This window comes from Phyllobates terribilis, unplaced genomic scaffold (assembly GCF_046119375.1).
Source record: "Phyllobates terribilis strain yellow unplaced genomic scaffold, ASM4611937v1 Scaffold_3__8_contigs__length_932513732, whole genome shotgun sequence".
Lineage (NCBI taxonomy): Eukaryota > Metazoa > Chordata > Amphibia > Anura > Dendrobatidae > Phyllobates > Phyllobates terribilis.
In genome coordinates this window covers 556,424,218-556,449,275 of record NW_027362763.1, presented here as the reverse complement: position 1 = coordinate 556,449,275, position 25,058 = coordinate 556,424,218, and the positions used below count along the sequence as shown (strand labels likewise).

The following is a 25,058-nucleotide window of genomic DNA, read 5'->3' as shown; positions in this document are numbered from 1 at the left end:
TCTATACCTGCTGTCGGGCTAGTTTAAAGAGAACCTGTCACTCTATTCATGCTGCCCAAACCACGAGCAGCATGAATCAGAGCCTGGCTGCGAGACTGCAGTCAGATATGTTTTTCTCTGCAACGCTCCGGCGTTTCACAGCAAACATAGTTTGAAGATCCGGGCGGGGACCATAGGAGTATACGTGACTAGTCTGGAGCTGCCCCCGCCGCCTTCTCCCTGAACCACTACATGTGACTGGTAGGTTTCTCCCTATGCGCACACATGGGAGAGACCTGTCAATCAACTACAGCGATGCGGGAAGAAGCAGACCAGTAACTGCATCTGCTCCTGAAACTATGCAATGCAGTGTTTCCGGGAAAAACATACATGGCTGCAATCATACAGCCAGTGTCTGATACATGCTGTCCGTGGTGTAGACAACATCAATCAACTAAAGTTTTCAAACTGGCCCAACTGCAGGTGTAGAACTATTAAAAGCTCTGAATCTCACTGTATGATACAATTATTGTGTAAATATCTAATAGTAAAGCTGCTTTAACAGGAATAGGGAAATAGGCTTTAAACCACTTTAGACACTTTCTGCAAAAAGTTGTGGGTCCTAGAGTTGAGACCTACATCTATCAGACATTTATGGCTGATCCTGTGGTATTAGCAGTATTTCTATATATCACATTTATTTCATTTATTACCTCAGTGATGTTGGATATAGTTCTGTATTTATAAAATAAACTATTTCAAATGCCATGGTGATTCCCAGTCGTCCTAATGTGGCTAGTGTTATTTTTAGCCATAAGTGATCTGCAAATGAATAGATACATATTAGTTTACAGACTGTAAAATTAATACAGTGTAGTATTTTCTAAGATCAAGTCAAAATTCTAGTAAGTGGTTGAGTGTGTGTATATTTGTTGTGACAAAGTCACTGGCGGATTCCCACAGCAACACGGACTGTGCCATATGTTATGTTTTTGTTTTCCTGTTAGGCCGGGAACGCCGTGCTCGTTTTGCTAACATTGCACTGGTTTATGCAGTACCTTAAATAAACCAGTGGAAGACTTAGACAGCATTCCTGTGTCTACCTCTATGTGCAGCCGAGTGAGCCGATCTACCACAATGTCTATTTGAAATATACAAAATGGACAATTTATTGGAGACACCCATCTAGTAGTGCTTTGTCTTTAGGAATGCAGCCATTTGTCATGTCACAGATTCCAAGGTGGAGGGGGGGCTCAAATCATCAAAGCTTTTACGCCAGCATTCTAGCGTAAAAACTTTGAAAAGTCATATACTTTTGGCACAATTCGTCATGGCACAAATTTCAAAGATGGGCTGAATTCATAAAAGCTTTTACACCAGTAAACTGGAGTAAAAATCTTTTAAAAGTCACATAATTTGGGGGCAACTGGAGGTTGTGCTAAAAATATGCTACTTTTGGCTTTTTTATGCCATTTTCAACCGGCAACGACAAAGTGGGCGGAGCTTCGACAGGATGGTGCCATGGCGAATGCCACTCATCAAATTCATGACAAGTGGCGGCGTTTGCTACGCCACAAATCTTACTCTAGCAGGGACTGGAGTAGGAATTGTGGCGAGGTGTACACCTCTTATCAGGCACTCCTCATTCTTGAATCAGGAGAGTCGGACTCCTGTACTCTCGAGGCTATTTTACGATAAAATCCCACAAGATTGGCAGTTTTTGAAATACAGGCCATAGCTAGTCTAGTACCGATCAACATGTCTAAGTCAAAGTAGCTCAGATGACGTCTCACTTGAGACTCTCCTCAAACAAAACGTCACAGAAAATATAGAAAAAAATGACAAGGATTAGCTGTATAGGTAGAATGATCATGGTTAGAACAAAAAGCAAAGTAAAAAAGTGGTTAGGTCTTAAAGATAGACATTTATAACGGGCATTATAGGTATTGGACAACCCCTTTGAGGATATGTCATATTGCATCCCACCAACCGATCCCTTCTATTAACTTAGTACCTGTGGATATGGCAGCTGTTATTAAACATGCAATGCCTGCTCCAGCATTACTCAAGGCAAATGGAAGTCTTCTGCCAACGCGATCAATAGAGAAGAGAATTAGGAAGGCTGCTGGTAATTCCACAACTGCAGAGATAAAAAAGTCCATGTAAAGACTTCCAGATACAATCCCTAGCCGCATGACAAGACCTTGGTAGATGACTGCACTCGTGAACCTGCAAGAAACAAAAAAAAAATGAATGTTGTTTAGCTAGCCACATACATTATGTTCACACACATGCAGTATATACTGCATAATGGGAAATTACTAATCAATAGGTAGACACAGTAGAGATAGAGATGGTGAGACAAGATTGCTTAATGTCACCATCTCTCTCCCTTAATGATGGGTGTATGCAGTCTTCATTTTCCTCTAACAGTCGCTGGTGGAACCAAACTATGTCAGTTGCTATTAACCTATTAAAATAATGCTGTCAGTCACAAGTTCCAGTGCGTGGCCCGGGGATGCAGGAGACCCCCGTGCCTGCCATTACAATGCTCCTTTGAAGACCAAACTGTGGCTGGCATTCATAGGAGACTGTGATTTTTACTATATGCTGTAATAAAGTTTATTGCAGCATCTAGTATAAGCAATCAGATTAGTTCAAGTTCAAGTCCCTAAGCAGACTTAAAAAATACAGTAAGAAGTAAAAATAATATTTTTAAAGAAATGTTAAAAAATAAAAACATAAAAAATTGAATCACACCCCTTTTTCCATATTTGGTATTGCCACTTGCATAAAAGTTTATCTATGAAAATATAAAATTTATTGCCCTCTAAAAAAAAAAAATCAAAATGCCAGAAGAATCCTATTGTCAGGTAATTTTTACTGCACAATAAATCAAAAACTCAATTGCCCAAAAATCAATTGTGGTATTGCATTTTTTTTGTTTGTAATTTTACCGCACTTGGAATTTTTTGTTGCCCATTTTTCAGCACATTGCATCACATGTTAAAATAAATAATGGTGTCCGGGACGTGGCCAAGATGCACACTGTATATGAGTGGCTTCTTTAAGCTCTGCAGCTTTACAGCCTAGAAAACCACATTTAATGCCTATATAAAGGACACATTCCTCATAAAAAGCTACTGGAGTCCCTCCTGAATCCTCTGGGACTCATCTGATCCCCTCAGGAGATCTTTTGGACCTGATTTCGGTCCCTTTTAGAGGTTAGTAGGAACCGCAGCCTTACAGCTACGGCGCCTGCAGCATCTGCTGGTATAATCACCAGGACCTTCCAGCATGGTCCCTGCGCTCACCCAGACTCAGGGAGGATCTCCTCTGGCATTGAAAGGTCATTTGCCTCATACCTCGACCTCTGGGACCCGGTGGATTTGCCAATCCAGCCTTTTCAGGTCCCCCAGTAGCCCTAGGTGGACCCGTTGCAACTGTAGCTGCCGCGGCATGATCTGGAACCCCTCGCCGTAATCCTAACTCCTCCAATCCCGAAAATGCCCTCCACCACTTCCACGGACCAGCAGGACCCTCGAGAGACAACCTCACACCCTCCAGAAGCCACCCCGCCAGGAACCAGGAAGAATGCTCACTCTCTGAAGACCACATCTAACATGCTGCCTGGAGCACCAGGACCATGGTAAGCCAGATTCCTCAGCCACAGCGCCTCACCTTCCACCACAACTCCTTTTCAGACGGATATGGCCCCCTAAAAGTAATGCCACCGACCCCAAAATCACAGGCGACATTCTTCAGGGGCACAGCAACCCCTTACTTACCTGCGTGACACCCACGGACAAACCGATCAGCAGCAAACAACAGGGGAACAGCTCCAACTCTTCTGAGCCGGCTGGTCTGTTTAAACAGCCGGCTCAGTTATCAAATCCTCTAATACAGCTACCACAGTTAACATAGCTGCTACTCCCTCTTCAAAAGCTTCCCCTTCTCCTGGCACCAAAAACTCTCAAAATGGAAACCAGGCAAAATAAAGAATACTACAGACATTACCTCTACTCCTCAGCTCCATAATATTCACAAATCCCAAGTATAAAAAGAACTCATTCAAAAAAGACAACTCCAAGGAGAGTCTTGCCAAACCAAGCAATACTTCTATTGACCTCAATAATTCTTTCAGAATGGATGACAGTGGTTCATCCCAAAAAAGGAAAGACTGGTCAGACAATAACAAGAACAACAAATATGCATCTCTATAATTTACTGATACAGTGGAGGCATCGGAGGATTCATCTCCAAACTTCACCCCATACAAACAAAAACCTAGACTAGATGTTCAAAGTGCTCTTATATCTTACCCAAAATACCGAAATTAAACTTCAAAATATACAGTCAGAAGAAACGCCCACAAATCTATCTCCTTATGAAGCTTACATTTGCAACTACTTCAGATCTACAATTTCACAACTAGACGACAGTATGAACAAAAGATTTGATAATCTTCAAAATTCTTTCCTAGAAAACAAAAAAAACAAAAAAAACAGAAGAAAGGGTAAAGTAATCGCCGCTAAACAGTCTAGTCTGGAGGAAACAAACACCTTATTAAAAATGGAAATCCTCTCGATAAAAAACAAGATCACAGATTAAGAGGACAGGAATCGCCGGAACAATCTAAAATTCAGAGGCATCCCGGAAAGCATCCCTCCGGATATATTAAAAAAATTCTCCAAAAATCTTTTCCTACTATCTCAGACCTAGAGATTATATTTGACAGAACACACTGGATTCCAAAGCCCAGTGCAATTCCGAAAAACACTCCAAAGGACACCATTACAAGGTTCCACTTCTTTGAAACCAAGGAAAAACTCCTAGGATATGTAAGAAACCACAGATCTCTCCCTCCAACTAACAATTCTCTCAAAATTTTTCCGGACTTTTCAAAAGAGACTCTTAACCTGAGGAAGTCTTTCTCTGACATCACTAACACCATCCACCAGAAAAACATCCCATACAAGTGGGCTTACCTGTCAAGCTGGTCATCTTTTTAGAGAGAAAAACACACCTAATCAGAGACCCTGTGGAAGGTTGGGACTTCTTGAAGGGTTGTGATGCCTCTACTCAGAAAGCCCGTGTTTTACCCTGGGTGTTGGGGGACTCGGTGTCGGGCCCCGCGTTGAGGAGATGGGATGCAGCCGTGGCCCGGGCCCGACCCGTGCTCAGGGCCGTCACATTAGAAAGAGATGGTGTGGGCTTGTCCGGGTTGAGTGGCTGATTAACGACTACGCCACCTGTGGTGTCTGGTGAAGGGTCACCAGCGCCGCTAGCAGTCCGCTGAGGCCTGAAGTCATGGCGACTAAAGTTCTTACTGCTCCCTACAGGCAGAGCAAGGCCTCAGGGCAGGCAAGACAGGATGAAGGGGGGTAGTAGTAGCGCGGGGAGTACGGGCACCGCGTCGCGTGGTATGGCGCGCAATGAACAGTCCGGAGGCCATAGGGGTGAACTTCCAAGGCTTTACTCACTCAGATGTATTAGCGGGAAGGCGACTCCCTGCTTCTCGCGGAGTCCTGCGGCCACCAGGGACGGGGGTCCGACTACCTCCGAGGAAGTCCAGTGTTTGGTAGCGACCCTGCACCAGAGTGTTCCTGTACTACAGACTTCACCCTTTCCCGTCTGTGCGTGTGTGGATAGGCCGGGTCTCCCTCTGAGCTCCTCTCAGGTGTAGGGGTCGGGTGGCAATTCCTCTCCATCCGACGCCCGGCGGAATCCTCAGGGCCTAACCGGGCTTTCCCGTCCTGGACATAGAGTACGAGGTCGGGTGTCGGGGGCCGGTACCCCTCTTGCAGCCGGAATCCCTCTGAATAGATCAGGTAGACGAGGACAGGTGGCGTACTCCGCTCCGTCTGCATCCTCCCCGGGACCCATTTGCTAGGGAGCCACACTCTAAAGCTCCCGGGCCTTCTTGATCCTGGTCCTCGGCTGGGTTGAGACATTCCTTGTCTGCAACCTACCTCTCGTCCCAAAGATCGGGGTACGAGGGCGGTGTCCCATGCCGGTGCAGGCCCACACAGGATCTGCGCTCCCGGAGGGAAGTCACATTACACACAGTATTTTGACAGCCGACAGACTAGCAAAGGCTAGACTGAAGGACCAAAGAACAGGACAAGAACCAAGATCAAAGATGGCATACTATTAAATATGAAATTAGAAGTGTAACTAACTAGTGTTCCTCCACCCACACCCACTAACTGGTTCCTACCACTTTGTGTTCCCCAGTCTCCCTGAAACCAGGGGAGCAGCACCTAGTGCATACTAGCTCCCTCTGGTGGAAATGTGGTGTTGGATGCAAAAGGCTAGATCACTACCATCACACCGGCCTTACCTCAGAGGAGTTACACCAGCATTCCTGTGGCGGTCGAACCCTCAGGGGCGCCACAGAAACACAACTTGAGGGAGGATGATGAAGACCTCACCTGATTTCCCACAGCATCTCTACCATCTAACATCAGTAGGGTATATCATTATCACATTGGGTTAACATTTTATAATTTTGCTATTTCTAGGTTACTGCTGCAGAGTTTGCCGGACGTTATTTTCCCCCACTTTTTAGGACAGTTTGAGAATATCTTTCTTTTTTCCCCCAACCTCTCCTCTGTCCTCTGAGATTCATCAATGACTGAGTATTCTTTTTCTAGTTTTACATTGTGTTTAAAGTTCATAAAAATGTATACAATCTCGTTAGTTACATTGATATTTGATAATTGCATGGTTATTTTCAAGAATTATACTTCTAATTATTCTTACAAGGTTTTGCTGGTTATAAACACTCTGTTTTTACTGCATTATTATGTCTTTCAAGATCCTCTCTTTAAATGTCAAAGGACTTAATAGTCCTTTGAAACGTTTCTCTGCTTGGAAGGAAGCTGTTCAGCCAAAAGCAGACATAGTTTCATTCCAAGAGACCACATTTGCTGAAAAAGTACCTCCTAAATTCAGTCATCAATCTTTTCCCCATACATATAGAAGCTCCTTGCCAGTCAAAAAGGCAGGTGTCTTTACTGCAATCAGCAATTCAGTCTCCTTTCATTTCATTAAAGAAATAGTGGACCCAAATGGTGGATTTCACATTTTATTATGTGACATTGATTCAAACAAATACATATTAGTTAATATATATGCCCCCAATTCAGGACAAATACAATTTCTAAATAAATTAATGAAAAAAATAAAAAAACATCAGATAGGTACACTTATAATTTTAGGGGACTTTAATGCTGTCCCAGACAAAAGCCTGGACTCAACAGCTTCCCCCAGAGGTAATTCAATTACACTCAAAAATTGGTTAATGCGTGAACAGTTGTTTGATGTTTTCCGCTGCCTAAATGCTATTTCAAGGGAATATACTTTCTATTCAAACCCACATAAATCCTCTTCTAGAATTGACCTCTTTCTAACGGATACAGTTGAAACCAGAAGTTTACATACACTATATAAAAAGACACATATGTATATTTTTCTCAACATCTAACATGAAATCAGAATAAACCTTTCCCGTTTTAGGTCAATTAGGATTACCATAATAAGTTTACATACACTAAGATTACTATGCCTTTAAACAATTCTGGACTGCCCATATGATGATGTCATGTGCTTGAAAGCGTCATGTTTTTTGGCAACATCTGAGTTAATTAGAGACACACCTGTGGATGCATTTTAATGCACACCTGAAACACACTGCTTCTTTGTGTAGCATCATGAGAAAATGTATAAAGAAATCAGCCAAGATATCAGGAAGAGAATTGTGGATTTGCACAAGTCTGGCTCATCCTTGGGTACAATTTCAAGGCGAGTTACAAACCTGGATCAGTTACACCAGTTTTGTCAGGAGGAATGGGCCCAAATTCTGACCAACTATTGTGAGAAACTTGTGGAAGGATATCCCAAACGTTTGACCCAAGTCATTTAGTTTAAGGGCAATGCTACCAAACACTAATGAAATGTATGTAAACTTTTGAGTTTGCAGTAAGTAATAAAAATGCCTTAAAACATTCTCTCTCATTATTCTGTCATTTGGCAAATATTAAAAATGATGGTAATTCTAATTGACCTAAAACGGGAAAGGTTTATTCTGATTTCATGACAGATATTGAGAAAAACATGCATATGTGTCTTTTAATATAGTGTATGTAAACTTCTGGTTTCAACTGTATCTCCTCGCTTCAAAAATTCACAGAATCTACAATTGGCAATATAACACGGTCAGATCACGCCCCTATAGCTTGCAAAATCAGACCATTGACTTCCATAAATAACATCGGGGAATGGAAGGCAATTTCCTTTATTCTTAATTGCACTTCCTATAAAAAAAGAAATTGAAAAAGAAATTGTACTATACTTCAAAGAGAATTCTGTCCCTAATATGTCCCCAGCTTGTTTATGGAATGCTTACAAAGCGGTCATATGTGGTACCCTCATTCAACTCAATGCAATTCTGCGAAAGAAAAACAAAGAAAATTTTTTAGAATTAACAAGAAAAATCAACATGGAAGAAAAAAAACAACAAACTAACCCCTCACTGCATACCCATCAAGCTTTATTAAAATTAAGATCGGATTTCAAACTCCTTTTACTTAGTGAACACGACAAGATTATCCAAATATCCAGACAAAAGTACTATTACTCTTTTGACAAGATGTGTAAAATTAAAGAACAACGCACTAAATCTAGAATCCAAAACATCCAATCAGATAAATCATGTTACACTCTTACATCGCATTTTACTCTTCTATGTACAACCAAAAGATGACTCATATTGCCCCCAACCCAACCCAGATGATATAAATACATTTTTAGCTAAAGTAAACCTTCCCAAGTTAAGCATAGAACAGTTTGACTACTTAAATAACCCATTCACCAAAGAAGAGATTGCTGCAGTTATCTCAAAACCGAAAGATAATAAATCTCCTGGTCCAGATGGTTACTCAAATGAGTATTACAAAACTTTTCAATCCCACCTACTCTCACCATTATTATCCTTTTTAACTACACAGTCAACTCCTCCTCATTTCCCAAACAATCACTGCATGCTAATATCATAGTTCTCCCCAAAATCAGATAGCAATCCCCAACTACTACATAACTACAGCCCCATTTCCTTATTAAATACGAATGTCAAAATCTACACTAACATCATATAAGAGACTGAAAGACATCATTCCCAGCTTGATACACTCTGACCAAACAGATTTTGTAAAAAATAAGCAACCTTTTGAAGGTACTTGCAGAATTATAAACCTAATTTAAATAATAGAAAAATCAAATATCTCATCTATACTACTATTAGTGATGAGCGAGCACTAAAATGCTCGGGTGCTCGAAGCTCGGGTCAAGCACATTGGAATACTTGGGTGCTCGACCCGAGCAACGAGCCCAATGTAAGTCTATGGGAAACTTGAGCATTTTTCTGGCGGTCCCCCCCAGGGGTCTGCAGAAGGTCAAAAATTGCCCAAATCGACGGGAACAGTGCTCAATTAAACGACAGGCAGGCAGAATATATAGGCAGCCAGGCAGGCTGGGTATATAGGAGGGTGCATGAAAAACATAGCAGGGCACTTGGAACACACTAGTGCCCTCCGATTTTCATGCACCCGTCTCTTTAAAAAAGCCAGCCGGCAATTCATTAGCGGCATACATCGGTACCCGACAATTTAGAACAGAAAGAATAGAGCATCACAGATAGATTAGATAGATAGAAACATGTCAGTCACATATATAATAAGTACAGTGACAGTGTTGGTTACTGTACTTGTCATTTAGTGTTAAAATAAAGGATTTATTAAAAAAAAAATTGGCGTGGGGTTCCCCATAATTTTAGTCTTTAGCGGAGGTTAAGCAGACGGCTGGGGCAGATGTTTGAAGCCTGAGAAGGGGTAATATCCACGGAGCTTCCCAGGCTACTAATATCAGCCCCAGCTGAATACCTAGCCTTTACTAGCTATTAAAATGGGGGACCCAAAAAAAAAATGAAATGAAATAAATTGCGCTCTGCAGTGTCTCTGAAGGATGACAAGCTGGATGAAAGCGTTCTGCTACCATCCAGCCTGCCATCTCAATGCCGTCCCAGCGTGGGAGAATTCTCCTGCTCAAGCGGTGACGTAATTTGCCGGCACCGCATGCGCAGGAGAATTCTCCCACGCTGTCAGTGACGTGCATGAGGTGAGCTGAGTTTATTGGACATGAACTCAGCTCATCTGGTTGCCGTCACAGCCAGACACTGAGGAGCTTCACTGAGGAGCTTCTCAGTGTCTGCGGCATGGCAAGCTGGATGTCAGCGTTCTGCAGGTCCAGCCTGTCATGTCAATGTAGCAGAGCTGAAGCCGTCCTGGGAACCATGGAAAGGTAAGGATGAGGTTGGTTTATTATTTTACTTTTATTGCAGGAGATCGTTGGCTTCAGCTGGAATGGGCGTGACGGTAAGTAGAGTTTAATTTAGAACATTAAAGTATTGTGTCTTTATTTCAATTAAAGGACTTTATTCTGGGTGTTTGTGTTTTTTTTTTTAACTTTCACTATGGGGTTAGTAATGGGGGTGTCTTATAGACGCCTCTCCATTACTAACCTGGGCTTGATGTCAGCTGGCATTATAAGCTGACATCAACCCCAACCCTATTACCCCACTGCCACCACTACAGGGCAGTGGGAAGAGCGAGGCTAAGCGCCAGAATTGGCGCATCCTATGGATACGCCATTTCTGGGGTGGCTGACGGCTGGTGTTTCTAGCCTGGGAGGGGGCCAATATTCATGGCACCCTTCCTGGGCTATTAATATCAGCCCCCAGCTGTCTGCCTAGCCTTTGCTAGCTATTAAAAATAGGGGGACCCCACATCCTTTTTTTGGGGGGTCCCCAATTTTAATAGCTAGTAAAGGCTAGGTATTCAGCTGGGGGCTCATATTAGTAGCCTGGGAAGCTCCGTGGGTATTACCCCCTTCCCAGGCTTCAAACATGTGCCCCAGCTGTCTGCTTAACCTCCGCTAGAGACTAAAATTACGGGGAATCCTACGCCAATTTTTTTTTAATAAATCCTTTATTTTAACACTATATGACAAGTACAGTAACCAACACTGTCACTGTACTTCTTATATATGTGACTGACATGTTTCTATCTATCTAATCTATGTGTGATGCTCTATTCTTTCTGTTCTAAATTGTCGGGTACAGGTGTATGCCACTGCTGAATTGCTTTTCATGTTTCACTGTGAGCACTGTTCCCATCGATTTGGGCAATTACTGTAATGCCACAACCACCATGGCTGTGGCATTACAGTGAGTGGCAGACAATCCCTGCATGATTGGTGCTCTAAATAGCGCCAAACATGCAGGACTGGGACCCGAGCTCCCGTCCGAGCATCTCGAAAGTACTCGACGAGCTCCGAGCATCTCGAGTACTGAAATGCTCGGGCGAGTACCGAGCAGTGGCGAGCATGCTCGCTCATCACTAACTACTATCCCTCGACGCAGGAAAGGCCTTTGACCGCATAAACTGGAATTTCATGCTGGCCACACTAAAAAAAATTCGGTTTGGAAGGCCCGTGAGGACATGGGAGTCAGGAGGTGCTCTTGTCCGCTGGCCTGGCGGTCTTTAGAAGGGCTGCATGGACCAGGGCTCATACCACTGAACCCCTGCTCTCTTTTACCGTGGGCAGAACACTACTTAGACAACACAGGGTGATGGTAAACAGTGTGGCAATTTATTGAACCACCAGCAATCAATAAGATATAGAACAGCTAATTCTCCCCTTCCCAGTTTATGTAAAAATCCCCTTAATAAAAAACTAATAAAAAATTGGTGTCTTTCAAAACTACAGTTTGTTCCACAAAAAACAAGTCTTCATATGGTTATGTCAGCTGTCAAAAATAAAAAAAGTTAAGGCTCTTGGAAAAAGAGGAGGAAAAAACAAAAAAAATCAAGTGTCATTAAGAGGTTAAAGTGAATTAATGAAGAATCCCACTGAAGTAAGATGCACCAAATTTAATAGGAGGTTTCTTTGGAGCATCTCTCGGTTGTCCATACCTGTTTTAGTTGTTTTGAGAGGCAAAATTACTGCATTCACTGTGCCAGAAAAATATATTTTTATTTTGATGGATCAGAGTATTACGAGGTACAGCAATATCGAATATGCTTATTTTTTATTTTACTTTTGGAATGGGAAAAGGGGTTGATTTTAATATATATATATATATATATATATATATATATATATATATATATATATATATATATAAAAGCAGTGGACATTATAAGTGTATGAGGGCAAGAATGCGGGACATTATCATGGGGGGCCAGAATGGGCGACAGAATTGGAAGAAAATTATACGTGTATAGTGGCCAGAATGGGAGACTTTATCAGTGTATGGTGGCTAGAATGAGGGATCTTATCATTGTGTGGGTGCCAAAATGGGAGGACATTATAAGTGTACTAGATGGTGGCCCGATTCTAACGCATCGGGTATTCTAGAATATGTATGCGGCCGACCGGGCGCAATCAGCAGAGCAGTGTTTAAATTTGGCGCCAAAATCGCTGATTGGTCACGGTTGACGGCCGCGACCAATCAGCAAAGCGGTGTTAAAATTTGGCGCCTATATCGCTGATTGGTCACGGCCAGCGGTCGCGACTAATCAGCAGAGGGGGTTTAAATTTGGCGCGAACAATGCTGATGAGTCGCGGCTAGCGAATGCGACCAATCAGCAGAGCGGGGTTTAAATTTTGCGCCAATAATGCTGATTGGTTGCGGCCGGCGGTCGCGACCAATCTGCAGAGCGGTATTTAAATTGCGCGCCAATAATGGTGATTAGTCGCGACCGGCAACCGCGACAAATCAGCAGAGCGGGGTTTCAATTTGGCGCCAATACTGCTGATTGGTTGCGGGTGGCGGCCGCGACCAATCAGCCAGCCGTGTTAGTGAGGACTGGAGAGCGTGTTTAAATTTGGCGCCAATACTGCTGATTGGTTGCGGCCGGCGACCAATCAGCAGAGCGGGGTTTAAATTTGGCGCAAATAATGCTGATTCGTCGCGGTCGCCGGACGCGACCAATCAGCAGAGCGGTGTTTACGTTTGGCGCCAAAATCGCTGATTGGTCGCGACCGGCGATCGCGACCATTCAGCAGAGCGGTGTTTAAATTTGGCACCAAAATCGCTGATTGGACGCGGCCGGCGGCCGTAACCAATCAGCGTCGTATTAGTGAGGACCGGGGAGCGGCGCTGCCTGTGCGGGTACCTCCGCTGCGAGCAGCTGGGAGATGAGCGGCTGCTCGCAGCAGAAGCATCCCAACCGGCGGCGCCGCTCCCCGGTCCTCCGTTCACACTTGCCGTCGGGAGATCAGCGGCCCCAGCCGCATGGAGGTAAGCGGCGCCGCTGGTCGGGGTCCTTCTGCTGCTATCGCCGCTCATCTCCCAGCTGCATCGCCGCTGACCTCCGTGCGGCAGATGAGCCGCTAATGGCCGTCATCTTTTTTCTGAAATCCCGCGTCGCTGATTGGCCGCGGCCGGACCAATGAGCAACGCGGGATTTCCTGGACAGACAGCGGCCGGACCAATGAGCGAAGCAGGATTTCCTGGACAGACAGACAGACAGACAGACGGGATAACACAATTATATATATAGATGGGAGCTAGAATGGGGAACATTATCAGAGTATTGTGGCCAGAATCAGGGACACTATCATTGTATGGGGGCCAGAATTGGGATACATTATAAATGTATGGTGGCCAGAATGGGTGACATGATCATTGTATGAGAGCCAGAATGGGCGACATTATAATTGTACAGGGGTCAGAATTGGGGGACATTATCAGTGTATGGTGGCCAGAATGGGGGATATTATCTTTGTATGGGTGCCAGAATGGGAGACAATATACAATGCTGGTCACCATTATAGGCACCCTTTCATTTTTTTTTCATAGAGCAATACATACAACAATAAAACATTGTTTTTCTACTTCCATGTTGCAATTTCAAAGAAGAAACAGAATAAACAGCATGTTCAGCAATAAAGGAACCCCTAATTAATACTTGGTTGCACACCCTTTGCATTGCTGACAGCCTCCAAACGTTTCTTGTAGCCATCTGAAAGCTTCTTGCACTTCTCAGCTGGAATTTTCTCCCATCTTCCTTTGCAGTTTGTTCAAGCTCTTGAATGTTTGCAGGATTCTTTTTTCCCAATGACAGATTTCAGCTCACCCCAAAGATTTTTAATAGGATTGAGGTCAGGACTCATTGCTGACCATTTTAAAACATCCATTTTTTCTTTTTCAACCATTTCTGTAAAACTAAAGATTATTATTATTATTTCTGTATACTTTTGGATGTGTGCTTTGGGTCATTGTCTTGCTGGAGGACCCATGATCTTTGACTCAAACCAAGTTTTCTTACACTGGGTAGGACATTTCACTCTAGAATATCTTGATAATTCTCTGATTTCATGATTTCTGTGATACGGTCAAGGCCTCCAGTACCAGACGCAGCAAAGCAACCCCACAGCATTATGGATCCTAACTAGTGTTGAGCATTCCGATACTGAAATATCGGGTATCGGCCGATATTCGCGGTATCAGAATTCCGATACTTAATTCCGATACTTTTGCAATATCGTATACCGGAATCGGAAGTTCCCATAATGCAATGAGACATTTTCATTTTATTCAGCCAATGAGGATCCTAAGAAGTGTGGGCACATCCTGTTAGGCATGTAGGCATCTTAACTAATGGCATGGCTGTGATTGGCTGCTGAAATGATGTCATGATGCACTATAAAAGCCACCGCCGCCATTTTGAGCTCACTCTGCTGTGAATTCAGTTAGGGATAGGACGCTGTTGTTCTGAGGGACAGTTTTAGCTACCTATTTGCTCTATACTGCTTTACCCAAGCTACTTTCTAAATCACTGTGCCTTGCAGCGCTAGTGCACAGTTCCCTGTGCTGTTCACCGCTGTCTGCAAGGTCTGTGTGTGTGAGTGCAGCTCACCCTGTAGTGTGTGCTTCAGCCAAGTCTGGTTGTAGTGCACTCAGTGTGTGTCACTGCCTCATACATTGTCCTTTTTTGCCAATTCATAATTTTTCCTGATATCTCCTATTAGTGTGGTGGTTCCATCCGTATTCAGCTAAATTGGTTCCAAACACACTATAGAGGAGTAGATAGAGACATTTTTTTCCGTCTTGCAGCACTAGTGCACAGTGCTCTGCATCTGTACTGTTCACCGCTGTCTGCAAGGTCTGGTGTGTGAGTGCAGCTCACCCTGTAGTGTGTGCTTCAACCCCGTCTGGTTGTAGTGCACTCAGTGTGTGTCACTGCCTCATACATTGTCCTTTTTTGCCAATTCATAATTTTTCCTGATATCTCCTATTAGTGTGGTGGTTCCATCCGTATTCAGCTAAATTGGTTCCAAACACACTATATAGGAGTAGATAGAGAAATTTTTTTGGTCTTGCAGCGCTAGTGCACAGTGCTCTGCATCTGTACTGTTCACCGCTGTCTGCAAGGTCTGGTGTGTGAGTGCAGCTCACCCTGTAGTGTGTGCTTCAACCCCGTCTGGTTGTAGTGCACTCAGTGTGTGTCACTGCCTCATACATTGTCCTTTATTGCCAATTCATAATTTTTCCTGATATCTCCTATTAGTGTGGTGGTTCCATCCGTATTCAGCTAAATTGATTCCAAACACACTATATAGGAGTAGATAGAGGAGCCTTTCTGCAGCCTTGGGCCCTGCAGCCCCAGCCAGATTAGTATTAGCCTATTTTTTGCAGCCTCATCTATTGCATTGTAGGTTACCTTCCTACATTGTAATAGCTACAAAAAGTTTGTGATACTATCGTTATTACATCTTTAGGCACATCCAGTGTCTTTTTGTGACAAAAAAAAAACCTAAATAAAGTTCACCAAACACTCCACTTTACAGTTGTGTAGGCCACATTAGCTCATATTAAAGTCTAGTCCACACTTTATAAAATTAGTGTTTCTTATACCTGTTAGCAGCTGTTCAGGAATAAGCACACTAAGCCCTTAGTACTTTTCTGCCTATCTTTATCAGTCTACCAAGATGAAGAAGGCAGGGAGTAAGGCATGTGGTCGTGGGCGTGGGCGTGGGCGTGGAGTTTCTGCAGAGAGAGGACGTGAGGATTCTGTGCCTGCAGGGAGAGGACGTGGGGATTCTGTGCCTGCTGCGGGCACCAGTGACTCAGCATCCCCCAGTTTTACCAGGGAACAGTCCTTTATGCGCAGCTTTGTAGGAGCTAGCCGTACCCCACTGCTGCGCGAGGACCAAATTGAAGCCGTTGTCGGATGGATGGCAGCTAACGCATCGACTTCAATTAGTTCCAGATCCTCTCAGGTCCTGAGCACTGAAGAGCACCCATCTGTCTCTTCACCACCTGCCAAATTGCCCAGGCAGTCAGAGAGCCCTGGACAGGAGCCATCTCTACTTCTGTTCTCTGAATCTCTTGGCTTGGAAAGAGGGGGCCAGCCAAGCAGAATTCGAGAATTTGAAGAAGAGGTAGTATGCAGTGATGCGCAACCGTTTTGTCTCTCTGAATCTGAAGAGGCGGGTGGGCCAGTGCCTATGGTCAGCAGCACACCTCAGTACGCATCTGATGATGAGACTCAGGTGCCACTTTCTGGTGCGTACTGTGCTGTCGAGACTACCCAGGAGAAGCAGTTGTTTGAAGAGGGTGGTGTAGATGATGAGGTCCTTGACCCATCATGGCGTGAGGGACAGGAAGGTGGTGGGAGCAGCTCTGAGGAAGAGATTCCCCGAACGGCCCAAAAAGGAGGGAGAGGGAGGGGGCAGACTTGGTTGCCTGTAGCCTCCACTTCGGCACCCATTAGGAGCATGGCTCTTCCAAAATCCAAAGCGGGCGCTCCCAAGACTTGCAGTGCCTGGTCCTTTTTTGACACAGTTGCAGATGACATTTGCTTTGTCAAATGCAAGCTGTGTAATCAGAAGGTGAAAAGAGGGAAAAGTGTCAGCAACCTCAATACCACAAATATGTGGAAACATGTGCGGACCAAGCACGTGGTGGAGTTACACAAACACACTGAAGACCTAGGCCAACCTACAGCGCCACCTACCACCTCTTCAGCTCGTGTTGTAGCCTCTTCCTCCAGCTCACACACAGCTGGTTCGGCTTCCTCACAGGATCGCCATGGAAGAATCTCTGGCACTGTTGTACAGAGACACAGTGTAATTCCACCCACAGCACCACTTTCCCAGTCATCCTCACACTCCCAGGCCAGTCTACAGCCATCGTTAGCACAGGCATGGGAGAAAAGGCGCCCATACTCGGCAAACCACCCCCGAGCACAGGCTCTGAATGCTGGCATTGCTAAACTACTGGCCCTTGAAATGCTATCATTCAGGCTGGTGGAGACTGACACATTCCGTAACTTTATGGCATTGGCAGTCCCACAATACAACGTGCCCAGCCGCTTTTATTTCAGCAGGCAAGCCGTCCCTGCCCTGCAACATCATGTGGAGGGAAAAATTAAACATGCGCTACAAAACGCCGTCAGTAGCAAGGTCCACCTGACCACTGATGCGTGGACCAGTAAGCATGGACAGGGACGATACCTTTCCCTCACTGCCCATTGGGTAAATGTTGTGGAGCCGGGTACAGATCTTGAGAGTGGCGCTGTACGTGTTCTGCCAACTCCAAGGATTGCAGGAATCCAGTCTGTACACATTGACTCCTCCTCATACTCCAGTTCCTCTGAATCAGCGCTGCAGGAGCCGTCACGGTCTACCTCCACATCGACCCGTGAACGGTTACCTGTTATGATGACCGATATGAGCACAGCCGTGGCCAAATGTCAACAGGCCGTATTAAAATTAATTTCTTTGGGGAATCGAAGCCACACAGCGCAGGAGCTCTGGAATGCCATCAAGCAGCAGAGTGACGTGTGGTTTGTGCCAGCGAATCTCCAGCCAGGCATGGTAGTGTGTGACAATGGCCGAAATCTGGTGGCAGCTCTGGGCCTAGGCAACCTCACTCACATCCCATGTCTGGCACATGTGCTCAACTTGGTCGTGCAGAGTTTTTTGAGGGACTATCCGGATCTTGATGCACTGCTTCACAAGGTCCGCATAGAGTGCGCTCACTTGCGGCGTTCCAGCAATGCAAGATCACGCATTGCAGCTCTGCAGCGCCGATTATGTCTTCCGGAACATCGCATCATATGTGACCTACCCACCAGGTGGAATTCAACGTTACATATGTTGGAGAGGTTGTGTGAGCAGCAGGCAGCAGTAATGGAGTACCAGCTGCAGCAGGCGCAAACAAGTCGCAGTGCGCGCCGTTCACACTTCACCACCACTGAGTGGGCCTCTATGAAGGACATTTGCCACGTTTTGCGTGCCTTCGATTATTCCACGCGGATGGCGAGTGCAGATGATGCACTAGTCAGCATGACTATCCCCCTTATCTGCCTGCTTGAAAAAACACTGCAAGCACTAAGGGACGAGGTTTTGGAAGAGGTGGAGGATGAGGAGTCACAAATGCCATCTGCTTCTCTACAGTCTGCGCAACGTGGTTCCTCACAAAGGCCTAGGCAGGGGACACTTTGTGAGGAGGATGAGGAGGAGTCAATGGATGAGGAAGACATCTGTCCAGAGGAGGGAGGTACACAATGCTCTAGTAGTCAGTATCTAGAGCGAGGGTGGGGTGATGCAGAGCAGGCAGAGATCACGCCTCAAGCAGGGGACAGCGTTTCTTGGCCAGTTGTCAGTCTGCAGCACATGGTTGATTTCATGCTGCAGTGCCTGAGAAACGACCGCCGCATCGCCCACATTCTCAACACGGCTGATTATTGGGTGTCCACCCTCCTAGATCCTCGCTACCGGGACAACTTACAAAGCCTCATAACACCGTTGAACCGGGAGCGTAAAATGCGGGAGTACCAAGACGCACTGGTGCATTCCATCATGTTCTCCATTCCAACCGAGAGCAGTGCTGCTAGTGCTTTACAAAGCAGCTCAGTGCGTCGAGGCAGTGGAGGAAGCTCTGCACAAAGAGGGAGCAGAAGCAGCACCTCAGCACAAGGCAAGACCAGTATGGCCGAAATGTGGCAAAGTTTTGTGTCCCCGCCGCCACAAATGTCTACACCATCACAGACGGCTCCAGTCAGCAGGAGGCAACGTTTCCGTCAGATGGTGACAGACTACATGTCTTGCCCTCTTAGTGTACTCCCAGACGGCTCTTCTCCCTTCAAGTTTTGGGTCTGTAAGCTGGATACATGTCCAGAGCTTAGTCAGTATGCACTGGAGGTGCTAGCTTGCCCTGCTGCTAGTGTATTATCGGAACGCGTCTTTAGTGCCGCAGGTGGTGTACTAACAGACCGTCGCATGCGACTATCCTCCGATAACGTTGACCGGCTTACTTTTCTCAAAATGAACAAGGCCTGGATCTCTCATGAATTTGCCAGTCCTCTTCCAGAATAAATAATTGGTTGGCAACAGTATCCAGGTCTCCTGTTCTGTTCATGTTTCTACCACCTGAACTGTAATCCCTGAGCTCCAACACCGCCAGTTGGCGCACGGAAGTGCCGTCTGCACAGTCAACACTTGCTGCCGTGTTATTGGGGTTCAGTAACGTCAGCTGTTCCCCTGCTGTGCGGACGGCAATTTCTCCTGCTCTGTCCACATCCACTGTACTACTGTTTTAAAACATCCTCCAAATACACCTCTGGCTCCTCTGTTTTCAGTATTATCCCTGAGCTCCAACACCGCCAGTTGGCGCTCGGAAGTGCCGTCTGCACAGTCAACACTTGCTACCATGTTATTGGGGTTCAGTAACGTCAGCTGTTCCCCTGCTGTGCGGATGGCAATTTCTCCTGCTCTGTCCACATTCTCACTACTACAGATTTTAAAGTTGCTCCAATTACACCTCTGGCTCCTCTGTTTTCAGTATTATCCCTGAGCTCCAACACCGCCAGTTGGCGCTCGGAAGTGCCGTCTGCACAGTCAACACTTGCTGCCGTGTTATTGGGGTTCAGTAACGTCAGCTGTTCCCCTGCTGTGCGGACGGCAATTTCTCCTGCTCTGTCCACATCCACTGTACTACTGATTTAAAACCTCCTCCAAATACACCTCTGGCTCCTCTGTTTTCAGTATTATCCCTGAGCTCCAACACCGCCAGTTGGCGCTCGAAAGTGCCGTCTGCACAGTCAACACTTGCTACCATGTTATTGGGGTTCAGTAACGTCAGCTGTTCCCCTGCTGTGCGGACGGCAATTTCTCCTGCTCTGTCCACATTCTCACTACTACAGATTTTAAAGTTGCTCCAATTACACCTCTGGCTCCTCTGTTTTCAGTATTATCCCTGAGCTCCAACACCGCCAGTTGGCGCTCGGAAGTGCCGTCTGCACAGTCAACACTTGCTGCCGTGTTATTGGGGTTCAGTAACGTCAGCTGTTCCCCTGCTGTGCGGACGGCAATTTCTCCTGCTCTGTCCACATCCACTGTACTACTGATTTAAAACCTCCTCCAAATACACCTCTGGCTCCTCTGTTTTCAGTATTATCCCTGAGCTCCAATACCGCCAGTTGGCGCTCGGAAGTGCCGTCTGCACAGTCAACACTTGCTACCATGTTATTGGGGTTCAGTAACGTCAGCTGTTCCCCTGCTGTGCGGACGGCAATTTCTCCTGCTCTGTCCACATTCTCACTACTACAGATTTTAAAGTTGCTCCAATTACACCTCTGGCTCCTCTGTTTTCAGTATTATCCCTGAGCTCCAACACCGCCAGTTGGCGCACGGAAGTGCCATCTGCACAGTCAACACTTGCTGCCGTGTTATTGGGGTTCAGTAACGTCAGCTGTTCCCCTGCTGTGCGGACGGCAATTTCTCCTGCTTTGTCCACATCCACTGTACTACACATTTTAAAGTTGCTCCAATTACACCTCTGGCTCCTCTGTTTTCATTCTTATCCCTGGGCTCCAACACCGCCAGTTGGCGCTCGGAAGTGCCGTCTGCACAGTCAACACTTGCTGCGGTGTTATTGGGGTTCGATAACGTCAGCTGTTCCCCTGCTGTGTTCACGGCAATTTCTCCTGCTCTGTCCATATTCACTGTGCTACTTATTTAAAACTTGCTCCAATTACACCTCTGGCTCCTCTCTATTTTTATTCTTATCCCTGGGCTCCAGCACCGCCAGTTGGCGCTCGGAAGTGCTGTCTGCACAGTCAACACTTGCTGCCGTGTTATTGGGGTTCGGTAACGTCAGCTGTTCCCCTGCTGTACGGACGGCAATTTCTCCTGCTTTGTCCACATCCACTGTACTACACATTTTAAAGTTGCTCCAATTACACCTCTGGCTCCTCTGTTTTCATTCATATCCCTGGGCTCCAGCACCGCCAGTTGGCGCTCGGAAGTGCCGTCTGCACAGTCAACACTTGCTACCATGTTATTGGGGTTCAGTAACGTCAGCTGTTCCCCTGCTGTGCGGACGGCAATTTCTTCTGCTCTGTCCACATTCTCACTACTACAGATTTTAAAGTTGCTCCAATTACACCTCTGGCTCCTCTGTTTTCAGTATTATCCCTGAGCTCCAACACCGCCAGTTGGCGCTCGGAAGTGCCGTCTGCACAGTCAACACTTGCTGCCGTGTTATTGGGGTTCAGTAACGTCAGCTGTTCCCCTGCTGTGCGGACGGCAATTTCTCCTGCTCTGTCCACATCCACTGTACTACTGATTTAAAACCTCCTCCAAATACACCTCTGGCTCCTCTGTTTTCAGTATTATCCCTGAGCTCCAACACCGCCAGTTGGCGCTCGGAAGTGCCGTCTGCACAGTCAACACTTGCTACCATGTTATTGGGGTTCAGTAACGTCAGCTTTTCCCCTGCTGTGCGGACGGCAATTTCTCCTGCTCTGTCCACATTCTCACTACTACAGATTTTAAAGTTGCTCCAATTACACCTCTGGCTCCTCTGTTTTCAGTATTATCCCTGAGCTCCAACACCGCCAGTTGGCGCACGGAAGTGCCATCTGCACAGTCAACACTTGCTGCCGTGTTATTGGGGTTCAGTAACGTCAGCTGTTCCCCTGCTGTGCGGACGGCAATTTCTCCTGCTTTGTCCACATCCACTGTACTACACATTTTAAAGTTGCTCCAATTACACCTCTGGCTCTTCTGTTTTCATTCTTATCCCTGGGCTCCAGCACCGCCAGTTGGCGCTCGGAAGTGCCGTCTGCACAGTCAACACTTGCTGCGGTGTTATTGGGGTTCGGTAACGTCAGCTGTTCCCCTGCTGTGTTCACGGCAATTTCTCCTGCTCTGTCCATATTCACTGTGCTACTTATTTAAAACTTGCTCCAATTACACCTCTGGCTCCTCCGTTTTTAGTATTTACCCTGGGCTCCAATACCGCTAGTTGCTGCTCAGAAGTGCCGTCTGCACAGTCAACGCTTGCTCCAGTGTTATTGGGGTTCAGTAACGTCAGCTGATCCCCAGCTGTGTGTCCGGCAAATTCTCCTGCTTTGTCCACATCCACTGTACTACGGATTTAAAACCTCCTCCAAATACACCTCTGGCTCCTCTGTTTTTAGTATTTACCCTGGGCTCCAGCACCGCCAGCTGGTTCTCGGCAGTTCCATTGGCTCTTGTACCTTCTGCCACCCATCCGGGTTCCAGTACCGTCAGCTGGTCCTCGGTAGTTCCATTTGCTCTTGTATCTTCTGCTACCCATCCGGGTTCCAGTACCGTCAGCTGGTTCTCGGCAGTGTCTTTGGCACGGGTACTCCCTCCTGCCTAGCCTGGTTCCAGCACGCCAGCTGTTTCCGGGTAGTATCAACGTCACTTTGCCTCCAATGCGTTGTCCTGTCGTGTTGCGGTCGGGTTAGCCGACTCTATGGTGCCTGCAGTTTAGGTGACTCCTATGTGGGCTGCGGGATCTGGCAATGAAGGCTGGTTCCATAGTGCCAATAGGACAAGCACCCCCTGTAGGACTGTGGGTTTTGGTAACTGCGGCCGGCTCGCGGCCTTGAACTTTTTTTTACATGGGTACCTTCTGCTACCCATCCGGGTTCCAGTACCGTCAGCTGGTTCTCGGCAGTGCCTTTGGATTAGGTGCCTCCTTCTCGGTATCCAAGTTCCACCAACGTCTGCTGGTCCTTGGTAGTGCTTTCTGGCACAGGTACCTCCTGCTTAGTAACCGAGTTCCAGTAACATCAGCTGGTCCTCGGTAGTTCCATTGGCTCTTGTACCTTCTGCTACCCATCCGGGTTCCAGTACCGTCAGCTGGTCCTCGGTAGTTCCATTTGCTCTTGTATCTTCTGCTACCCATCCGGGTTCCAGTACCGTTAGCTGGTTCTCGGCAGTGTCTTTGGCACGGGTACTCCCTCCTGCCCAGCCTGGTTCCAGCACGCCAGCTGTTTCCGGGTAGTGTCAACGTCACTTTGCCTCCAATGCGTTGTCCTGTCGTGTTGCGGTCGGGTTAGCCGACTCTATGGTGCCTGCAGTTTAGGTGACTCCTATGTGGGCTGTGGGATCTGGCAATGAAGGCTGGTTCCATAGTGCCAATAGGACAAGCATCCCCTGTAGGACTGTGGGTTTGAACTTTTTTTTACATGGGTACCTTCTGCTACCCATCCGGGTTCCAGTACCGTCAGCTGGTTCTCGGCAGTGCCTTTGGATTAGGTGCCTCCTTCTCGGTATCCAAGTTCCACCAACGTCTGCTGGTCCTTGGTAGTGCTTTCTGGCACAGGTACCTCCTGCTTAGTAACCGAGTTCCAGTAACATCAGCTGGTCCTCGGTAGTTCCATTGGCTCTTGTACCTTCTGCTACCCATCCGGGTTCCAGTACCGTCAGCTGGTCCTCGGTAGTTCCTCAGCTTTCTTGTACCTTCTGCTACATTTCCAAGTTCAAGCTTTTTGAAATGGTTCTTGGTAATCACTCTGGATCTCCCTGACGAGGACCCTGAAGACGAGGACCCTGAAGACCAACCCTAAGAAGACGAGGACCCCGAAGACAATGACCCTGAAGACGAGGACCCTGAAGACCACCCCGAAGAAGACGAGGACCCTGAAGACCACCCCGAAGAAGACGAGGACCCTGAAGACCACCCCGAAGAAGACGAGGACCCCGAAGACGAGGACCCAGAAGACCAACCCGAAGAAGACGAGGACCCCGAAGACGAGGACCCCCGAAGACGACGACCCTGAAGACCACCCCGAAGAAGACCAAGAAGATGACCCTGAAGAAGTTGACCAAGAAGACAAAGAAGAGAAGACAAGCACCAAGATACAGAAGAACAAGAGACAGAAAACCAAGAAGCAGAAATACAAGAAGCTGCAGAACAAAAAGCGGAAGAACATTAAGCATAAGACTAAAAATCAGAGCAAAAGATAATATCTAAATTATAAGCAGAAGATGACTAAGCAGTGTATGGGGGTGAGTCCGTTCCTCCTCGTGGTGCCCCTGGAAAAGACCTGCTGCTGCAGGCCAAACTGAACGCGGACAAATCCTGTTGTAAATCTTTTGTGACGGGCAGAACGAAAGGTGTAATGTCCAACCTTTTATAGATAACAACTACAGGAATGCCTGTCACAAATAAGAATATGATGAAGAAGAAGAATATGAAGAAGATGAAGAAGTAGAATATGAAGAATGTAAAAAAAAGAATAATACGAAGAAGGTGAAGAAGAAGAAGGTGAAGAAGAAGTGGATGAAAAAGATGCTGAGGATGATGAAGGAGAAAGTGTGGGAGAAGTAAAAAAGAAGGTGAGAGCATGGAAGTAGTGAAACATAAATATCTGACAAAATATAAAAATACTTAACATAGTTAATATTTCCGTAACTCAGAACATAATAAAAAAATAGTAATTCCTGCTATTCCATTTGACTGGGCTAAACCTCTATGCCTTTATTGTCTCCCCCACCTCCCCCAATACATTCTACATTATTCTTAGTTGTTTTCCTTCATGTAGAAATAACCTACAAGGAAAGAAAGGGTTTATTTTAATTCCGATATTTATGTCCCATTGACTTGCATTGGTTTCCGGTATCGGAATCGGCGATATCCGATACTTTTTCGGTATCGGTCCGATCCAATCCGATCCGATATTTCCCGA

At 46.1% G+C, this 25,058-nt stretch overlaps 1 protein-coding gene across 2 annotated transcripts in view; it reads right to left on the bottom strand.

Annotated features, from left to right (window-relative positions):
* SLC22A3 (solute carrier family 22 member 3) overlaps positions 1 to 25,058 on the bottom strand; it is a 427,361-nt gene that overhangs the window by 21,143 nt on the left and 381,160 nt on the right. For both annotated transcript variants that reach the window (XM_073671408.1, XM_073671407.1), the window contains 2 exons: positions 1,994 to 2,208; positions 693 to 801 (listed from right to left, as the gene is read on the bottom strand). In XM_073671408.1, coding sequence (XP_073527509.1) covers positions 693 to 801; positions 1,994 to 2,208 — 324 coding nt within the window. The remainder of the gene's footprint in view (positions 1 to 692; positions 802 to 1,993; positions 2,209 to 25,058) is intronic.